At 38.7% G+C, this 19,100-nt stretch overlaps 4 protein-coding genes across 4 annotated transcripts; all 4 read right to left on the reverse strand.

The window, feature by feature from the left end:
* LOC18766338 (probable beta-D-xylosidase 2) lies at positions 999–5,242 on the reverse strand. The gene is made up of 6 exons (XM_007200559.2): positions 4,683–5,242; positions 3,455–3,733; positions 3,157–3,326; positions 2,956–3,053; positions 2,519–2,875; positions 999–2,409 (listed from the first exon to the last, which is right to left on the reverse strand). Exons 1-6 carry the CDS (start codon positions 5,079–5,081, stop codon positions 1,358–1,360), a joined length of 2,355 nt encoding a protein of 784 aa, XP_007200621.1. The 5' UTR covers positions 5,082–5,242; the 3' UTR covers positions 999–1,357.
* Positions 7,923–9,302, reverse strand: LOC18768625. The gene has a single exon (XM_007199253.2). It carries the CDS (start codon positions 8,651–8,653, stop codon positions 8,066–8,068), a length of 588 nt encoding a protein of 195 aa, XP_007199315.1. The 5' UTR covers positions 8,654–9,302; the 3' UTR covers positions 7,923–8,065.
* Positions 9,540–12,381, reverse strand: LOC18767031 (GTP-binding protein SAR1A). The gene is made up of 3 exons (XM_007200502.2): positions 11,249–12,381; positions 10,658–10,789; positions 9,540–10,190 (listed from the first exon to the last, which is right to left on the reverse strand). The coding sequence occupies exons 1-3, from the start codon at positions 11,375–11,377 to the stop codon at positions 9,870–9,872; spliced, it is 582 nt and encodes a 193-aa protein (XP_007200564.1). The 5' UTR covers positions 11,378–12,381; the 3' UTR covers positions 9,540–9,869.
* Positions 12,527–14,024, reverse strand: LOC18768573 (universal stress protein A-like protein). The gene is made up of 4 exons (XM_007200316.2): positions 13,499–14,024; positions 13,264–13,373; positions 13,025–13,149; positions 12,527–12,850 (listed from the first exon to the last, which is right to left on the reverse strand). The coding sequence occupies exons 1-4, from the start codon at positions 13,686–13,688 to the stop codon at positions 12,766–12,768; spliced, it is 510 nt and encodes a 169-aa protein (XP_007200378.1). The 5' UTR covers positions 13,689–14,024; the 3' UTR covers positions 12,527–12,765.

The following is a 19,100-nucleotide window of genomic DNA, read 5'->3' on the forward strand; positions in this document are numbered from 1 at the left end:
GCTGATTTAAAGCTGAATCTGATCCAAGAATGAAAGGTTCGCCCAATAATTGGGCACAACATGTGCAAAGTATAGGTATGGAGCCTTTGGTGAGTCATGGGAATCAGAGAGGGCTCATATCATATACAAGAGTTGTGTTTGGAATTTATTTCGAGCCCACCCACGGTCCACCACACTGCCCCTCAGCCTTTGGAAAAGAGAACAAAAATTCTTTTCGGGTAGTTAGTGCTACTCCTTGCGCTTGAAGAAAATTATTTACAAATTACAAAACAAACTAAATGGTCACATCACCATTTTGGAAGCCAAAGAAGAAATGTTAATCATAATTAATTAGCTCACTGATGACTCTTTTGTTATAATTAGCTTACTGAGACTTTATCAATTGATTCTTCACCACATAAAAAAAGAAAAAGAAATGATGCAGGATGATGTAAGAAGGAGTCATATATACTTGCTTGGGCAATGGATAGCCTAGGTCACTCTCACTCATATTCTGCTGATAAATGTCAAAATCGGAGCCATACTGTTGTAGTTTTTTGTTTTTTGTCGTGGCTTCTTTCCTGGGGTTTGCATATGCAATTTGCAGCCTCAGTCATCATCATATATCCTCATCTGTGATGCTGCTGCTGCTGCTGATGATGATGATGCACATCAGATCAGCACATGTAACATAAGATTGTCCGCAGCGCAGGCAGGATTTGCCTAAGATTATACCATCAAATCTTAATTTTATATTAATTTTCTGCGTCAACCTTAAGCATGTGCATGGTGCAGCAAACCCTCACAGCTCAAGTGAGAATTTAGATGAAACGCGAAAAAAGAGTCTTTTATATGATTAATAGTGATTTCTCATGTGGCTGAGGCTGTCTAATAAATAAATTAAACTTTTTCAAACCGTCTTTGAAATTTCAAATTCTTCATTCATAGCTGAAGTTCGCATACTTCTCTTCCATATTTCTCATGTAGATTGGAATTTATTAGACATATATATATTTATAATACTACGAAAAGTAGAATTGTAGGTATGAATTAATTTCCAATTTACGTACATTTGCATCAATCAATTCAATGCTCAATCAACTTGAAATATATATCAAGATTTCTAAGCAACCAAAAGAAAATAAAAGAAAAGAAGAAAAATCAAAATCTGAAACAATTAAAGGATTGGGGTACCCCTATTTCCTCCTCCTCCTGCTGCTGCTGTTAAGCTGGAAAAGGTCGACCTTAACGAAGGTGTATCCATCCTTTACTCAAAAAAAGAGTATGAAAATGGTGGTGGAAATGAATTAGGATATATATATATATATATATATATATATGTGATGACTTGAGGCCAAGCCCCAGTCACACAAGCAGTTCACAGTGTAGCAGGCTGGAGGGAGACAGAGTGCATGAGGTCACCAATATGAAGTTTGTGTCGTCCCATTGGAATTCTTCGAATTCCAGACCCGTCCACAACGCTAAGGTGCTTGCACACATGAATGTTGATTCGGACTCGGCGTTGAGTGTTGGCGGGGACATACACTTTCTCAAACGCAACCAGTTGCTTGTGAGGAGGAGCCCAGCCGCCTTGTCGTGGTGGGCTAGACAACACTAGCAAAGTGTGAGAACCATCTCGGTTGCCCACATTTCTCACGTCCACATCAAGACCAACGGAAAGTTTGCTGCATTTTGCATGCGTCACTCGGATTGCCTTGCCATAAGAAGAAGAATCGTTAATGGTGGTTGTTGTTGTTTTGTTTAGGGATGTTGTGTGGTGGCGACCATCAAGAGCGATGGAAACCACAGTGACAGTGGGTACATTATTGGGTATGGTTTGAACAAATTTTGTGTAGCTCAATCCGTGACCAAACGGGTACACCACTGGGCCTTTGTAGAATCTGTAGGTTCTTCCAGGGTATCCTTTTGAAGGGCTTGACCTCATCTCCATGGCTGTCATTGCCAAATTCCTAAGATACTCCTGTGGGTACCAGGTCATAGGCAGCTTTCCTCCTGGGTTTGTGGTTCCGAAAAGGACGCGGGCAATGGCTGTTCCCCCAGCTTGGCCAGGGTAGCCAGCCCATAAGATGCCACCGATGCGTGGGTCATTGTTAGCAAAAGACACGTCAATTGGGCCACCGGACATCAACACCAAAACGGTTGGGCCTTTAGAAGCCGCAGCAACTTTAGATACAAGGTCTTGCTGTCGTCCAGGTAAAAGCAATCCAACTCGGTCTCTGAATTCAGCCTCAATGGACTGGTCAAGCCCCATCACCAAAACAGTGGCATCTGCTTGACGGGCAGCATCAATGGCTGCGCCGAATAGCGTATCGTTGGCGCACGCTACATCCGCACAGCCCGGCTGGTGAAGGGTGCTACTTGCATATTTCCCTAGTCCTTGTAGGGGTGTAGTGTATCCGCATGCCACACCTTGAAACATGATTAAATATTTGTTTTATTATATTTTAAATGTTTACTTATATATATATATATGTATTTAAATAAATAGTAAATTTGTGCTTAATTACTAGTTACCTACCGGCGTAGTTGCCAATCATAGTGAGAGTAGCATCAGAATTGGGGCCAATGACAGCGAGAGTGCGGTGACGGCGGGTGGACAAAGGCAGCGAGGGCCCGTGGTTCTTGAGAAGGACAATGCCTTGCGTGGCAGCTTCAAGGGCGAGGTCCTGATGAGCTGGGCTGCATACGTCTTTGGGGCCCAATCTGGCATAGGACGACGACGACCCAGCTGCATTATCATCAAACATCCCCAGTCTCATTTGGACTGTCACTGTATTCACCAATGCATTGTTGATATCAACCTCCTTCAACAACCCTTTTTTAACTGCTTCCTCTGAGTGCACACCCAGGAATGGGCCACAGTCTAAATCCAAACCTGCATACATATCCAATTAGTTAGTTTTACTTAGGAGATCAGATAACCATCCAATATTAATCTAGTCAAGTTTAATTCACCTGCTTTAATGGCATCAGCAGCGGCTTCTTCAGGTGTTGACGTATAGTGTTGGCTATCATAGAATACACCCACTGAGTCGCAATCAGACACAATATAGCTGCATGAAAACAACAAGTTATCCGTTGATTAACAAGTTGTATTGTTGTATGTGTGTATGTGTGTGTTACCAAAAAAAAACAAACAAAACAAAAAAAAATTACCCATCAAGGCGCCATTGAGCGCGTACAGTTTTCTTGAGGAGATTAGGGTCGGCGCAGGTGGGGACACCATTCACTTGGTTGTATGAACACATGACACTCGCCACCTTTCCCTCCTTGACGCACATCTTAAATGGCACATCGAATGTCTCCTCCATGTCCTGCTTGCTAACCTACACGGTTACACCCACCCATGCCATGATGCCATGTTAATTATTCTTTTCTTTTTAATAAGAAAATTAGGTGAAAAAAGTGGAATTAATTACGTATGATGTTAATTGAGGGACGGAATTTCAATTACCCTAGCGTTAAAGTGAAAGCGATCAACTCCGTTCCAGTTATCGAGGTCGTAAGCCGTGAAGTGCTTACAACAAGCAGCCACCTTCAAGCGGTTACCGTCATTGCCCTGTAACCCCCTCACGTAGCTGGCAGCGTATCTACCCACTACTAGAGGGTCTTCACCGGGAGTTTCCTGTCCACGGCCCCACCTAGGGTCTCTCAGTATGTTCACATTTGGGCTCCAAAACGTAAGCCCAGCAACACCCCCGTTGTACATGGCTCTTGCTTCGTCTGACACTACCTGCACCACCACCACCACCACCACCGTCCAAATGTTAATAATATTATATTCATGCACACACATTAATTAGTATACTTAGCAAATGCATGTCTACAATTTGTCACTGGAATATTACTCATGAGCCAAATTCATTGAGTTGAGCTTGAGATTGAGAGTACCACCAGCAACTTGCTAGCTACCCTCCCTCCCACTCCCACTCACACTCACACTCACACTCACACGCACTGGAGAGAGAGAGAGAGAGAGAGAGAGAGAGAGAGAGAGAGAGAGAGAGGGGGGGGCATGTAACTTGTACTGCAGCAAGCATGGGATGGGCTACCCATCGAAAAAGGGAATTATAAACTATAAAAGCAGTGTACCAACATTTGTTTAGTTGGCCCACTTGTTCTATATCCATATCTCAACCTCCAATAATATCCAATTCATTCATTTAAAGTAAAAAGTTTGAGAGTAGATATAAAGCAAGATAAGGATAATCATCATGTATTTACAACTTAATTTCTACTTGTTTATCAACCTAATCTTAATTAAAGTAACTTTCCAATATTTCATTATGGGAAGCGGAACAATATTCTCTAATTAAAGTGTATATTTCTTTGTTTTATGAGGGATGTCACTTTTGAATTCTTTATAACGTTTTAATAACCAACCAATGCATTTTGCATATATACCAAATACCTTTGTGCAAGCCACTATATATAATATTATTAATTTGTTTATATTATAATACGTGTATTTATTTAATAATATAATAAATAACTTAAGTTCATAAATATCAAGCTCACGTGACAACATAACCGGCATACTAATTAAAAAAATTCTTAGAACCCCCCAAAAAAGCCAACTTCAATTATAGTAATGAAGCCTTAAATTTATAGCTAGGAGGACGAATCTAGGAAATTTTAAAAGTAATTGAAAGAGGAAAGCAAAAAGAAAAAAAATCTCTCACCCGTCCGATGGCTTCCCACAAAGATGCATTGAAGGACGCAGCGGTTGTGATGACTTGAGGGAAGCTAGTGGCCCCAGGGAAGTCCCCACCAAACTTGGTTCCGGGGCCGACATTTGAGACGCCATGAAGTGCCTCGGACCACCATTCATAGCCTTTGATCCCAAGGCGTGGGACGGGCAGAGCAGCATTCACCAGCAGCTTAACCTTCTCTTGCAATGTCAACCTTGCAAGAAGGTCCCTCACTCTATCTTGTATGGGCAATGTCACACGGCAAAATGGCAAGTCCTTGGTCCTTGCGTCTTTTGGGTTGCAAGCGAATGAGTCGCTGCCTTGGCAACTTTGCTGGAAAACACCCAAAACCAGGAAAAGGCAGATGAGGGATATTGAAGCTGCAGCCATTCTTCTAGCTAGTGTAAAATTGTGCTCTCATCTGGGACTGGGACTGGGACTGGGACTGGGACTGGAGGCAAAAGTCATGTAGTATATATAGCCATACGCGTGGTACAGCAGTGCACGCAAGTATGGTGGTATGGAATATTGGATGGATGTTCATGAATGATGTTATATACTCATAATGCTTAGAGAAAAGCAGTGTGTGTGTGTGGGCGCGCGGGCGGTGGGGAATAATATCATATCACATAAGTTGGTGGCCAGTTGATAACTTATGAGAGCAAAATTCATAATTGAATTTACCAGCTGCCATTGTAACTTGCAAGTAAGTCAAATAAATAAATTGAGAAGATCAGAAGAGTAGGTTTATGTAGGCCATCCGATATGCACTCATGGCAGACGTACATTAGCTCATAAAAATGGATAACCATTGGTCGTCCACTTTCCAAGAGATGTCGGCTGGGGTCCCATGCATAGAGAAATTGTAAGAGTAACGGGTGAAGTTAGTTAATCTAATTGCTTAAATGTATCTTGTAGATTAATTTTCGATTAATTTTCTACACACCAGACTATAGCAGTACTGTTCCACAACCACTGGCATAATAATATTTCTTCAATTCTATCTTGCTTCTCAAGCATGGGATGGGATGACAGATGATATAACAAGGGAGAGAAAATCTTGCTTAAAAATAAAAATAAAAATAAAGTCTTCAAAGTACTGGTAATTTGAAGACTTTCTCATCATCATATCATAATCATAGTATGGCAAGTAAACCAAGAAAAGCCCTTACGAATGGAAATGATAATATCAAGCAGGGGGCTTTGCTTCCAAGGGAGGTTACTTTTCTATGTATGATTCATGATTGCATTGCATCAGCAAGAACAAAGCAATTAATAAAAAGGAATTTCTTAAATTAAATACTCTCACCAAATAAAACAAATACAAAAAGAAAGCACTCTACTGTTAACATTAAAACAAGAAGAAAAAGAATGCATTGTTTTTGTTTTTCTAAAGCAAAAAGAAGAAAGCAGAATTCGGCTAACATTGTATGGGCGTACTGGACTTTTTATATTCTGTTGGTGCAGGCATTTTGTAGATATAGTTGTTGGGTCATGGTGGCATGGGGAAAAGGAAGACAGCAACTTGTCTTGTGTCTAGTCTTTATAATATGGATGTATGTATTGAAAAGCTTCTGTCTTGGGGTTTTCTTGGGAAGATGCCCAACACTGGACCAGATCTCAGTTTGTCCTCTAATTTCAAGCACTTTTCCCACTTCTATCTTTCTCAGAGTCCAGACAGTTTTTTTATTTTTTATTTAGGCATATATTATCAATTTCATATTCATTTTCCATAACAATAAATGATAGAATAGAGTGACATTAAAATCATGATCATGCACCGTGCGTGGTGGTGCACCACCCCAAATAACAGTATATATACAGGGATTTTCCGCTCTGATATCGATCGGCCACTAGTTTTTTTATTTGAACCCGCACTAGCTAGCTAGCACAGTACATACAGTAGAGTAGCCAAGGAACCATGTTCCTTCCTGAATAGTTGAATATAAATGTTTATGATATGAGTTGATATGCAGATGTAAATTGCAGTGCAGGCAGGCAGGAATTAATGTTTTCTTTACCTTGTGTCACCCGCTTAATTTGCTTGTTTATTATTAGCTTAGGCTCCAAGTGTTTTTGTTTTCTTGTAACGCTATGTAAACCTTAACCTTGTGTATATATATATATATATGATTGAACAAAGTTGTTGTTGTTATGGTGTCATGAGCGCTGCTTGAGATCAGGTTTCACTTGGTCAACGTACGTACGGAGGCCGAAGTTGTTTGTGATTAACTACTAAGCTGGAATTTCAAATTGAGGTCCAACAGAAAGCGGGAGAGAAAGTTAAGAAATAATTAATAGGAGGGGGGCCGGGTTGAGAAAGAGAAAGATAATGGCAGACTAGTTGTTAGTTAACTTAATTTGCACTGATGACCCATAGGCAATAGTAATCATGGTTGTTGATTAAATTAAGATGTAGTGAGTGTGTGTGTGTGTGTGTACCTAATTATGAATTGTGTGATTAGAGCTCTGAACAGAAACAAACAAATTAGTTGGGTGGGTGAGGTTAATCAACCGTGGAAGTAACAGGAAAATTGGGAAAAGTTAGTTGAATAAAAAGAAGAAAAGAAATAGATTAATTATTATGTGAGGGTCAGCTCTATCTCTGTTTTCAAAACTCCTCCCCCTCCTGCTGTGCTGTGCTGTGATGAAATATTAATAGCTGCAAGACCTTCATCAAAATACTCTCATAAATGACACACAAAACAACTCTAGTCGAACAGATTACACAATCTCATACAGCCATTGTCTCTTACATTTAGCTCTAATTAATTATAAATCACATACAATTCATCTTTTATATATATATATATATATATAGAGAGAGCTTCCATTGAGGGATCCCTCAAATAAGCTTATTTGAGGGACACCCCTTGTAGGCCCCACTCCGGATTGTATTTCACTAATCCAAACCGTCTATTTTGTACATACTCATTCAAAGATCATCTCAACAAAAAATCACTTGAATCCGATATTATTTGACCACTCAATTAAGCTATTGAAATTTTAGCATTTTCTTGAAGCATCGTATTCATTGATTTTGTAAGACACAATTGGATGTCGAAATGGTTTCCGATTTGTCTAATTTTTTGTAAGGATGATCTATGAATAAAGACCTAAAAAATAGATGGTTTGGATCATTGGGAAAAAAATTGTAGGGTACCCTAAGGGGCGTCCCTCAAATAAAATTATTTGAGGGATCCCTCAATAGAAGGGGACTGTATATATATATGCTTAGTTCCAACAACATTCTTAATTAATTTCCTTGCCCATTGTCTCACAAGGCCTGCCATGCAGATGCAGATGCAGCATAGTCGAAATCGAAATACTACAAACTTGGCACTTCATCACTAAAATGGATCTTTCTTATTAGTTCAAAATAACCAATGAGATTTCTTCTTGTCAACCTTCTTCTCCTTAATGGTATCCAAATTTGGTTTCCAAGTCCCCTTGCCTGAAAACTGCCTACTCAAATATTCTGGTCTCGCGTCCAAATCTTCCGGCAGATCAAACTGTGGCATGTACTTCGAATTCGACGTCCTCTCCGCACAAGATTCCTTGTTTGGCAGAGCACAAGCTTGTCCAGGATGGCCTGCTGGGCATATCCTAGCAAAGAAAGGTAAAAACCTTGAAGATGACAATAGTGACCTTGATCGCAAAACCAAATTTGCACTTAAAACAGCACCGTGAATCTCTTGGGATGACAAAGAGACTGGTTTCCCTCGCTTCATTGGCAGCATTAAGTAAATTTTTTTCTTGTCTAGCTTCATATCCGCAGGCAATGGGGTTGGCCTTTTTTCGGAGACAGCCGCTCCGAATTCGACAACCACTTGTTGTGGGTGCTCTAGCATGAGCTCAGCAACTGTTAGGGGCTTGTTGAACTGATGCACCGACCCATTCGACAATATCACTTTTCCGGTGGCGCTGGCATGTAATTGCTTGTGCGAGATGGAATTACCCATGAATTATAATTATAATTAAAGGGTCAAGCTCAAAAGATGACTACTGAAACTAATTCAAACTACTCTTAGAAGGCACAGAGAGAGAGAGAGAGAGAGAGAGAGAGAGAGAGAGAGAGAGAGAGAGAGAGAGAACAAGAGGTGCATAGGATTTTTTGATGATCAGTTGAAGAAAATCTTCTGTTTTGTGGCGTTTTATATATCATTAGTAGCAAGGTATATGTGTCTAGCCTTGAAGCTGCTAGCTAGGAGTGGGACTGGGAGCTTAAGGCTTTGTAGGACATGTTGGTTAACCAGCTCCATCTTGGTGACGGATGCATAGCGGACTTGGTAATTAATATATACAAACACTTAACTAACCAATACAATTGGATGGGGTCGTTGGGTCTGGGGTGGGTTTAGTCCTAATATTTGACCAGCTTTTCATGGAGAGACAAGGGCATATATAATACATTGCTAAAGCTTGCTTCAAGACTCTGCTGGGTTTTATTAAATCTGCAGCCACAAATGTGCGAGGTACCCACCCAGCTCACGTCTGCCAATTCTTGTACCCAGAGGCCACATAATTTATTTAGTAGAACCCAGAGATCAAGGAACGGTTCAACCATAACTAGGTTAAGTTGTTAACTAAATTTCTTTAAATTATTAACATAACTGCGATGACCGAAGCCTAAATCGTAATGAAAGATCGAGCTCAAGTTCAAAAGAAGGTTCCTTTTCCTAATTGTAATTATTAGAAACTTTCAGATTACTCTTATAAGTTGTGATCTTTGCAAAAAAGTTGAGCAATTACCAAGAAAATGCCAAGCAATGGTGAGTATCTTTCGTTTCTTTTCTGATTGACATTGACGACCAGACCAGCTAATAAATTCTTCTAGGCAGCGATCAGTAATGAATTTTTATAAACATATCTGCACGAATGCTTATCTCTTAAACACTTCCTACAATTAGAAGATGAAACAAGTCATTCCAGACAAAGTAATGACAAGCACTACTACTTCCTTGCTCCAAAACAATAGAAATATGCAAGAGAAGGATTGAGGCCACAAATAAATTTTTTACAAGGCGTGGCATTGATATTTCCTTCCACACAAATCCGAAGACAATAAAAGATCCAATTTAAGGGCCTAAATAAAACAAGACTGAATAAAATTTTGAGGTAAGGTGCCACAGGTTGTGGTAGTTCAAGGGGCTGTAGTACATGTTGTCGACCATACTCCTACTTGATGTATTGAGAGAGCCATTTGAAACCATCACCATACCCCATTTTTCGTACAATGCTGCACATAAATACTTCTAATGGACGGACATTTGAGTCTGTTAGGTTTACCTTGCCCTTGCCAGTGGTGAAGTTGGTCAGCCCAAGGTGGTGTCGCAACTCCTCCTCTGAGGCAGCATATGGTATGTCAATCTTGTTCCCTAAAATTAGAAATGGGACATTGGCAAGAGCTTCATCAGAAAGGAGTGCATCAAGTTCCTTTTTTGATTCAGCAAACCGCTCCTTGTCATAGGCATCCACAAGGTACACCACAGCATCTACCTGTAAAAAGCAAACCATGTATGTATAACCCATGTTGGAACCCTTTCCTAGCTGATGAAAGTCCAATCACAACATAAAAGGGGCAAAGTAATTTCAAACTTAAAACATCTATCACAGACCAGAGGTACAAGGTTCTACAACTGAGATGCAGAGCATTAAAGATGCAACACAAACACTTGTGTCCATGCAAAATATACGAGGCTTCAATCAGTTAAAGAAAAATGCATAAATTGGTTGTACCAAGCGAGCAGAGAAGTTGAAGGCTGAACCAGGACGAGAAAGAACCCAGTACCAACATGGATTAAACTATGAAATTCTGAATGATGACAAGGACGAAGCTTTCTTCACCAGATTTCTGACCAGTAAAAAAGACCTACCTATTGCAAGCAGGTTTAAGTTGACACAAGAGAGAGACATTGCAAAATAACGCTGCAGAGACATGACAATTGAGAAACAATATATCTAACCTTTGCATAGTAATCTCTCCAGACCCTGCGAGCAATCTGATGACCTCCCAAATCAAAGGCCTTGAACTTGATTTTCCCAATGCTCAACTCCTCTGATGTTGGATACTGCGTAGGCTGATGCTGTACCAGTCTCTGGAAACCAGTACACCCAACAAAACTCAAATTGTGAACTTACCACACAGAAGAAGAGCAATTCATTTGCTAACAATCTAATATTTATATTCGAACGAATCACTACACTAGCAACTAGCAGCACACATGAAATGAAAATACCACCGTGGATAATCTAATATTTGACTGATTGCTCTAGTTTTGGGCATAAATTTGAATCTTGTTGTGAGCTGCCTGCGCTCTTTGTTGTTGATGTATTGCTTGTGCGGGCGGCTGTGATTAAGTGATGTATAATTTTTGTGCTGTGTATTTGGTACTGTTTTTGGGGAGAAGAGAAACTATAGATCTTGTAATTGTAAATCTAGCTGCTCAATTCTTTTTCCAAGGCAATTCTATTTACAAGAAATAATCTAATCCGAAATAGGAAAATTAAAGCATAAAATGAGAATTTAAAGGAGAAAAGGGGGCCAAGGAAGGAACCTCGTCTTTCAACATGTGAAGCAAGGTGGTCTTGCCGGCATTATCGAGGCCAAGGAACAAGATCTTGGCCTCTTTCTGCCAGAGACCCAGGGAGGCCAGCACACCGTAGAACCAGTCGAACAGAAACATGCTCAGAGAGTCAGAGGCTGGCCGGTGCTGCTCAATCAATTAATTCTCACGCGGATCGGAACCAAATGGATCGGGTCGAGCTCGGATCAACGACAATCGAAGCCTTATCGGATCCTGCCGTTCAAGGCATCCGATGAGAGTTCATGAGTGTACGATCCCTAACTCAAATATAGGAATATAATAAAGTAGTAAGTATCCAAATTACAAGCGAATTATGAGAGAGAGGGAGAGAGAGACGCAGACAGCAGCGCACGCAATTTTCTGGTAAAGTTTGTGGTAACTGGTAACTTAAGTCTCGGACTCTCGTCAAAATAATTAATTACAATATTAAAATGTGTGTTGCTTGCTGTAACTCTTTTTAACACGTTCTCTTTAGTTTTGCTTGTTGATGGCAACTTACGACGCCGTTTGCTTGTTGCGAACTCGTAACTTAAGAAGAGGGTTCATCCCTCTTTCCACCCTCTTCCGGCGAACCAAACAAGGAATTCTTGAGGCTTCACTTCACCACTTTTCTTCAGTAGGAATTCTCCACCGTTTGGGTTTTTGACACCTCCATTATATAATATATGAATAAAATGCTTCTTGTTTCATGAATTTGTTTGGGACGCTCTGAACTTGGTACTAGTTTCTTTTTTTCTTTTGGTGGTGAAACGGCAGGCTAAGCCCAAAGAAAACAAACATTTTTGGTACTACTTTTTTACTCCATGTAGCGCCATTCTTCCAACAATAATTCATTCATCTGTCTATCATCTAATCAACGGATTCATAGGACAACTGTGGTTGTGGAGGGAGCTTGATGTGATTTGAGAATTAGCAGCTGGAAGGCAATCATAGTCCTTCACTGAGAGTTGATTATACATGAATTGGTTTGTCTTGTGGAAGTCAAGTCAGCCAAGCCCAAGGGGAATGCACAATATTATTGGGACATACTGTATTACTGGGGATGGGAGCTTCAAATTTAAATGTGTGTGTATCTTCTGTCTGGGACTTTGATATTGTTTCCTTGCTTCATGCCTTCCTATCTACTGGGCACTGGGCACTGGGCACTGGGCACTGGGCATTGGGTACTGGGCAGGGCATAGAGTTTGAATTGAATCTGATCATATATAGCTCATAGATAGATGATGTCATATCATATATATTCAGTATTCACAGAGACAGAGCTTAACTTGTCATTGGCAATTTGGCAGGCTATGAGAGGTAATTAACTTAATTGTAACCAATCGATATATGTATACACAGGCAGAACATAAATCTTATTTTTATAATTACACAAGGCAGACCAGTCACCAGACCAGGAATCAGGATTCTCCAACGCCATCTCTTCATTTGATTTGAGATTAGAATAGAACAGAAACTGCTGATTATCATTTGTTTGTTGTCACTGGTCAGGCACTGGCAGGATGCTTCACAATCACCACCGGACACTCTACGTGTTTGGCACAATAATCACTTACACTTCCAACAAGAGTCCTGCAGATGGACAAAGGATTAATTACAGATACATAATTCATAAATCATAATAATCAAGCAAATTCCCATTGCAATTGAATTATATGAATGATGATTGATGTTGAGGATATGATATGATATGATTCATTCATTCCAATATCGGCATTCGGCATTCGGACAGTACTAGCAGCTCACCTCTTAAGGAAACCATAACCGTGGCTTCCCATGACCAAGGTATCAGCTCTAAGTTTCTCAACCGTATTACATATCACATCCTTTGGATCTCCCCTCCCTACCAGTCTCTCAATATGCACATGTGCCTGCATCACCACATCAACTTAATTACAACTTGTAATACTAATAGTAATTTCAAATTAAACACAAGCACTTGCACTTTTACCGGAACAAAAATAAATAAATAAATAAATATATACATTGGTGTGGAAATTTCTGTAGACAGCTTCGGCTCTTTGCATCACTGAATTGACCATGTCAGTGCCGTATTTTTCCATGGTTGCAACTACATCGCTGGAAAACATATATCCTGTGAAATCAAGTACACCATCTCCGAATTAGTTCATTAACAAACACGATCGTCACACATCACATATCTGCTGTGATGGTTCAAAGCCAAAATAAAATCTAAAAAGCTTGTTGCCAATTAATTACCTGCAGCATCGAAAGTGGAATGGACTGGCGGTGGTTTCACATAGAGAAGAACAAGAGTGTTGCTGGTGTTTTTAGAAGAAGAGAGGTTTCCCAGACACCAGGACAGTGCATGCATGCTCTCTTCACTCTCATCTACTGCCACCACAATTTTGTTCTCTCTGTTCTTCATATGTTCGCCCTCGTCCTCCATTAATTGCTACAACTTAATTATAAGCCTATAATCAACCAAAGTGCTCCGTTTGTTTGGGGCCTCACTCACTCAAGATATTGATACACACAAACCCAAATGAATGATAATCTATGTATATATAGCCTGCAGCCTGTAGGGTTACTTGTGCCGTGGGATTAGCTACATAGATTACATGAATTATTAGTGTTTCTAGTTTCTGAAAGGGGAATAAATTAAATTAAATTAAAACCTCAGACCCCAAATCCATACATTATATAGTAAACTATTGACATGAAAATAACTAACTGCTCCTTGTCCACTCCTCCTCCTGCTGCTCTAGGTTTGGCACATGCGCGCAAATTAATTAACCAACCAATGCTTTAACCAGGTGATCCCTTTTCGTTAAAGACTCTAAATAATGATTAATTAGGTTGGAATTGGAAGTAGGGAACGAGGAAATGACATATACAGTCATCCTTCAATATTCTTCTAGAAAGTTCAGACAGAGTGGCTAAGTTTGAATCTTCAGCCCACCAGACGTGTTACAATCATAAGTAAGAAGGTCATCCAATAATTCACATCCCGCCAGACTACGCGTTGCCTAGAAGATATTTTTTATATGTAATTTTGGTCTTTGAAGAAAGGAGAAAAACTAAGTTGAGATAACACTATTTTGCTATTCCGGATCCGGCCAATAATGTTGTCATGTGTGTCGGAAATAGAAAGTAAAATAGTGATATCCTCGTTTCATGAAAAGCTTTCTCCTAAAGAAGTAGGAGCCTATACTATCTTCTTGTACTAACAACAGTAAAAACAAGTTCTGGGAATTGAATTGACTGCACTTTCCTTGTCAAGTTTTGATGTTTACTACCTATATATCACTAATAAGTAACAAGTGCCTCTTTTACAATGCTCGCTCGCTGGGGTTACGCCTTCATGGCGATATTTATGAAATAATTTAGATTCCATCAAATCCAAATCCAATACTTACTATCTAAATTCCAAAGCCATGGTCCCAGAAAGCGTCATCTTTGTCGTCCACAAGGCACAAGGCACAAGGCAAATTAATAGCCAGCTTCATGTCCTTTTAGTAGTCCAAATCGGTTGCTGTTACTTATGCAACTTGGCATCACCTCCTCATCCACTAACAAGTGGTCTCAGAACGACCATATATATCTAATCTTTCCCAAGAGATATTTGATTATATTTATATTTTTTAATGAAAGCTATTTGAACTTTTGCATTAAGCTAGATTAAAAGTATCTTAAATAATTGGGCTTAGTTGTACAAGGTAGCCAAGCCATTGCCATTCTCAAGTCTCAAGCTCAAGCTCAACCATGCACGATGCATGCATACTAACATTGTTGTTGTTCTTGTCAATGTCACACATTCGATGTAAATCTCAGACTATCCCAGGTCCAGCTAGCCTATAAAAGCTCTTCATTCGCCTAATAATAAGCTGAATATGGCCCAACCCAAATTCTGTGCCTTAGTCATGAACAATCTAGTTCCATGTCCATGTATTATTTCCGATCATAATAAATTGGGTTTGGAACTTATATTTCTATATAGGTCTATATATTAGACACCAATTGAAAAGTTAAATAAGGAACTAATACATATATATATATATGCATTTTTTAATTATAGAGAAATACATATATATGTTATTAAAATTCAACGTTACGGCATTTTTTATCAATGTAATAATGGAAACAATACTTAACCAACTTATATTCATTGGATATCTAGGGGTTTCGAATCTCTGCTCACATGATTGGAGATGAAAAAGCTCAACCAATTGAACTATACCTCTCTGCCACTCAACTAACTTTTAGTTATTACATCTCAAATTTGTGTGTTGGCTTGTATCTAGGTCGCAAAATGGAGAATTATTTGTATTTATATACCTTAGAACTGTGACAACAATACATAATATTCATATGTATTGAAAGACTCACATACATGGGCTTAAATAAGTTGGTTAGAGTGGATGTGCTCTCCACTTTGCACTCGAATTCGAATCCCCCTCTTCATAGTTTAGATTAATTTAAAGTAAATTATCGCTAATATAAAAAAAAATTTAAAAAAAAAGATAGACTCGGAGTGTAACTACATGGCAAAGTCGTATGTATTCATAAACCTCCAAAACCCTAAAATAAATTTGACGTGTATAACTTAGCATCCAATTTGAAAGCTCATAAAGAACAATGCATTCGTCTTACGTGAAAGAAGCACATACATATACACACACATACATATACAAATATATTATATAAAAGATAATGCATAACAGAGTGAACCGATATGAAAATGTGAAGAAAAAAAATAAATAAAAAGGAGATGACAGAATTGTAATTTAAAACAATTAAAATATCAGCAACTAGCACATACTCAAATTTGAAAGGAATATTAAGGATAGAAATATAGAAGCACAAAAATACCCATTAGCATCTAAACAACTTGGGTCCACATAAAGCATGACTTATGACCTATTTTAAACAAATCAGCTTTCTCTCAACCAAAGTAAAAAAAAATTGAAATGAGCTTTTGCTTGATACCTAATCCAGAAAATTTTAACAAAAAATGTGTCAAACTTAACATCTAATCTATATTTTTTTTTATAACACGTTGTACATTTAAAATGGTTAGGTACAACATAGCCTTTGAAATCCATGTATCAATTAGGCAAATAGTTTATTTATAGAAAAGGCAAATAAACTACTCTTTATCTATTTCCATTCAAATTTAAACATTCATCATTCATGTGTGGTGTGGTGTGGTCAACGTTTTATTGGAACAATCTCGTTATTGAAACATGAAATTTGCTTGATGCATTCCTGTTTCGCCTTTGAATTGAAACCTGGTAGGCTCCACATGTGGATGGCATTAGATTAGATTAGCCGCTAAAGATGAACTTGTCCAACGGTCATCTAGCGACAGGTGGATGGGTGGTAACGGGTAGGCTCCAAATGTCCCCACAAGTTAGTGCCGACCGATTTGCCTTAAACCTTCAGAAAGTTGAAATTCCATGCAAGGGGAATTTAATCCCATCCCTATTCTTTCCATCTATATCCATATTCCATTTGTTTGCTTTATTATTAGACCATCGCAAAAGAGCCCTCTTGTCTTAGATAAATCCAAAACTCTATTTTAATTATAAAATAAATAAAAAACGATAAGATCGAGAGGGGATAAGAACAAATTCTTATGGCTAAGAAAATTGAATCATTTGTTTTTTATTTTAATATAAAAAAAAAGACCTATATGTTATTATATTTTAATTAAATATTGGGCATGAGAAGACAGAGGAACATCATTTGTTTTTTAGACCCAAAAATAAAAAAATCACATTTACCACTTATCTCTCATGCGTTTTGAACCTGGTGAGCGCATTTCTTGCTTGGTGTTATAATCATAGACAGAGAGCAGGGGACCATTCATTTTAAATTTCAGATACTTCAATTGATTTCAACCGTTGATAAACCATCCGAGGCCCCAAATTTGAACTTGGGACGGGAGTAGAACTTCGAATTGGACTCGGAGGGAGGAGGAGGAGGAAAAAAGTGTCCTAATTCAATAATGTACGAATATTCAATTCAGTTCAATATAGCAAATTAGCGAATACAATAATAAAATTATATTAAAGGACGGCATTGCCCCTCTGTTTATCCGCGTTACAGATCATCTTCACTCTTTTCCTTTTCTTTTATTTTCCACCGTTTTATTTGATGAATCTCTTCCTTGATAAAATTATCCTCCACAATTGAAATATTTAAATATTATTACTGTCATTTTTTATACCTAATTTAATAATTTATGTTTTATTAAAACATAATACAATTACTTCTAATTTATTAAAACACTACAAATATTTTTCCTGTCCTTTAAGATCCATATTTCTATGCTATGCCACAAGGGCGGGCACAATTTCAGGTCAACCCGATCGACTCGTCCAACCCGATCATAGTGGGTTGGGTTGGTCTAAAAAAGAACGGGACTTGAATTTAAAAAATTATAAATCGCTATGTAAGAGGAAAAAATGTTTAACAAAACATTTAGCATAACAAAAACTGATTATAAACTTTCATGGTATGTTTACTTATAAAGATTGGGTATTGGAATGATTCCAATTCATGCTTTTTCTGTGTATACAAAAATGGATTATAAACTTTCATGACATGTTTACTTATCATGATTGGGTATTGGAATAATTCCAATTCATGACTTCTCCCTCATTTACTAACACATAAGGAATAAAACATTATGCAGGTTCTACCTTAAATTCCATAATCGAATACCCTCAAAATCAAGAATGGGATCAACTAGGGGAGTAGTTGATCCGATTCCAATACCCAACTCTTTGTTGTTATGTATAAACGACGTCGTCCGCACCTAATCAATATGTGATTACATACATGTTGGTTTTACGCTTATTGTTCCAATTATGTCTCAATTTATAGCTCTCATACACATGTAAATTTGTATTGCCACAACTGCTCAATTAGATGATCACTTCTACTTTTCTTTCTTTCCTTCAACAAACAAAGAACCTCGAGAGAAAACCTTAAAGGTGAGAAAAGTTTCAATTGCCGCCCCTTTCGGAGTCAGTGGCCTCTATCCCTCCCCTCTTCTTCCATTCCCTCCACCCCTCTAGATTTTGGTGCTTGGCTATCTTGGTTGAATTTGTTGGTTGCTTGGCTGTCTTAGGGACAACATAGTGGTACACCTTGTGTGCTTGCTGTTGTCGGTGAATTCTTTCGTATTTGAATTAACCTTTTGTGGTTATTGTGGTTTCGTATTTGCACTAATCCTATGTAATTATTTGTATTTGTATTGATCCTTATAACTGACGGCATTTAGACATAAATTATGAGTGCAATCCATTGCATTTCTATTAAAAAAGAAGAAGTTTGAAGTGTGTTTGAGCGTGCAGTGTAAGTCTCGCGTCCATATTTATGGCGTCAAAGACCATTTTTAGTTTTGTGAAAACGCGTAAGAGCACTGGCAGCGCAAGACCCAACCCGGGTAGAAGGGCCCCCAGGCGAGCCCAACACAGCTCCAGCGCGAGGAAGAGAGCCCAGGCAGCTGCTGGGTCCCACGAGCCCGGGCAGGCCCAAAGGCAACTTCAGCCTGGGCTTCAGCCCGAGTTGGATGATGTCATGCTGACGTCATCCCTGACAGCAACCAACTGTAACAAGCCACGTGTCGCGCCAGGGACGCTCCGATGGATTTTTTTCCAGAAATCCGACGGTCCTCGTTTTTTTTGCTAAAAAAATTGCAAAAAAATTCTGAAAAATTCTGAAATTTTTTTTAAAAAATACCAAAAAATTATGTATTTTTTCCCTATAAATACCTAACCATTTTATTTACTTTCCACACAAAATCTTCATACAATTCTTCTCCATCCCCAATATTTTTTACTCTCCACTT

This window comes from Prunus persica, chromosome G8 (assembly GCF_000346465.2).
Source record: "Prunus persica cultivar Lovell chromosome G8, Prunus_persica_NCBIv2, whole genome shotgun sequence".
Taxonomy (NCBI): domain Eukaryota; kingdom Viridiplantae; phylum Streptophyta; class Magnoliopsida; order Rosales; family Rosaceae; genus Prunus; species Prunus persica.

Coding starts and splice junctions, on each gene's coding strand:
- LOC18766338 (XM_007200559.2), bottom strand. CDS start 5,081: ATGGCTGCAGCTTCAATATCCCTCATCTGCCTTTTCCTGGTTTTGGGT. Junction 3,734..4,682: donor TGTGGGAAGCCATCGGACGG/GTGAGAGATTTT, acceptor GTGGTGGTGCAG/GTAGTGTCAGACGAAGCAAG. Junction 3,327..3,454: donor GCTTTCACTTTAACGCTAGG/GTAATTGAAATT, acceptor GTAACCGTGTAG/GTTAGCAAGCAGGACATGGA.
- LOC18768625 (XM_007199253.2), bottom strand. CDS start 8,653: ATGGGTAATTCCATCTCGCACAAGCAATTACATGCCAGCGCCACCGGA.
- LOC18767031 (XM_007200502.2), bottom strand. CDS start 11,377: ATGTTTCTGTTCGACTGGTTCTACGGTGTGCTGGCCTCCCTGGGTCTC. Junction 10,790..11,248: donor TTCACATGTTGAAAGACGAG/GTTCCTTCCTTG, acceptor ACTGGTTTCCAG/AGACTGGTACAGCATCAGCC. Junction 10,191..10,657: donor GGAGAGATTACTATGCAAAG/GTTAGATATATT, acceptor TGCTTTTTACAG/GTAGATGCTGTGGTGTACCT.
- LOC18768573 (XM_007200316.2), bottom strand. CDS start 13,688: ATGGAGGACGAGGGCGAACATATGAAGAACAGAGAGAACAAAATTGTG. Junction 13,374..13,498: donor TTCCACTTTCGATGCTGCAG/GTAATTAATTGG, acceptor TTGATTTCACAG/GATATATGTTTTCCAGCGAT. Junction 12,851..13,024: donor GGTTATGGTTTCCTTAAGAG/GTGAGCTGCTAG, acceptor GTCCATCTGCAG/GACTCTTGTTGGAAGTGTAA.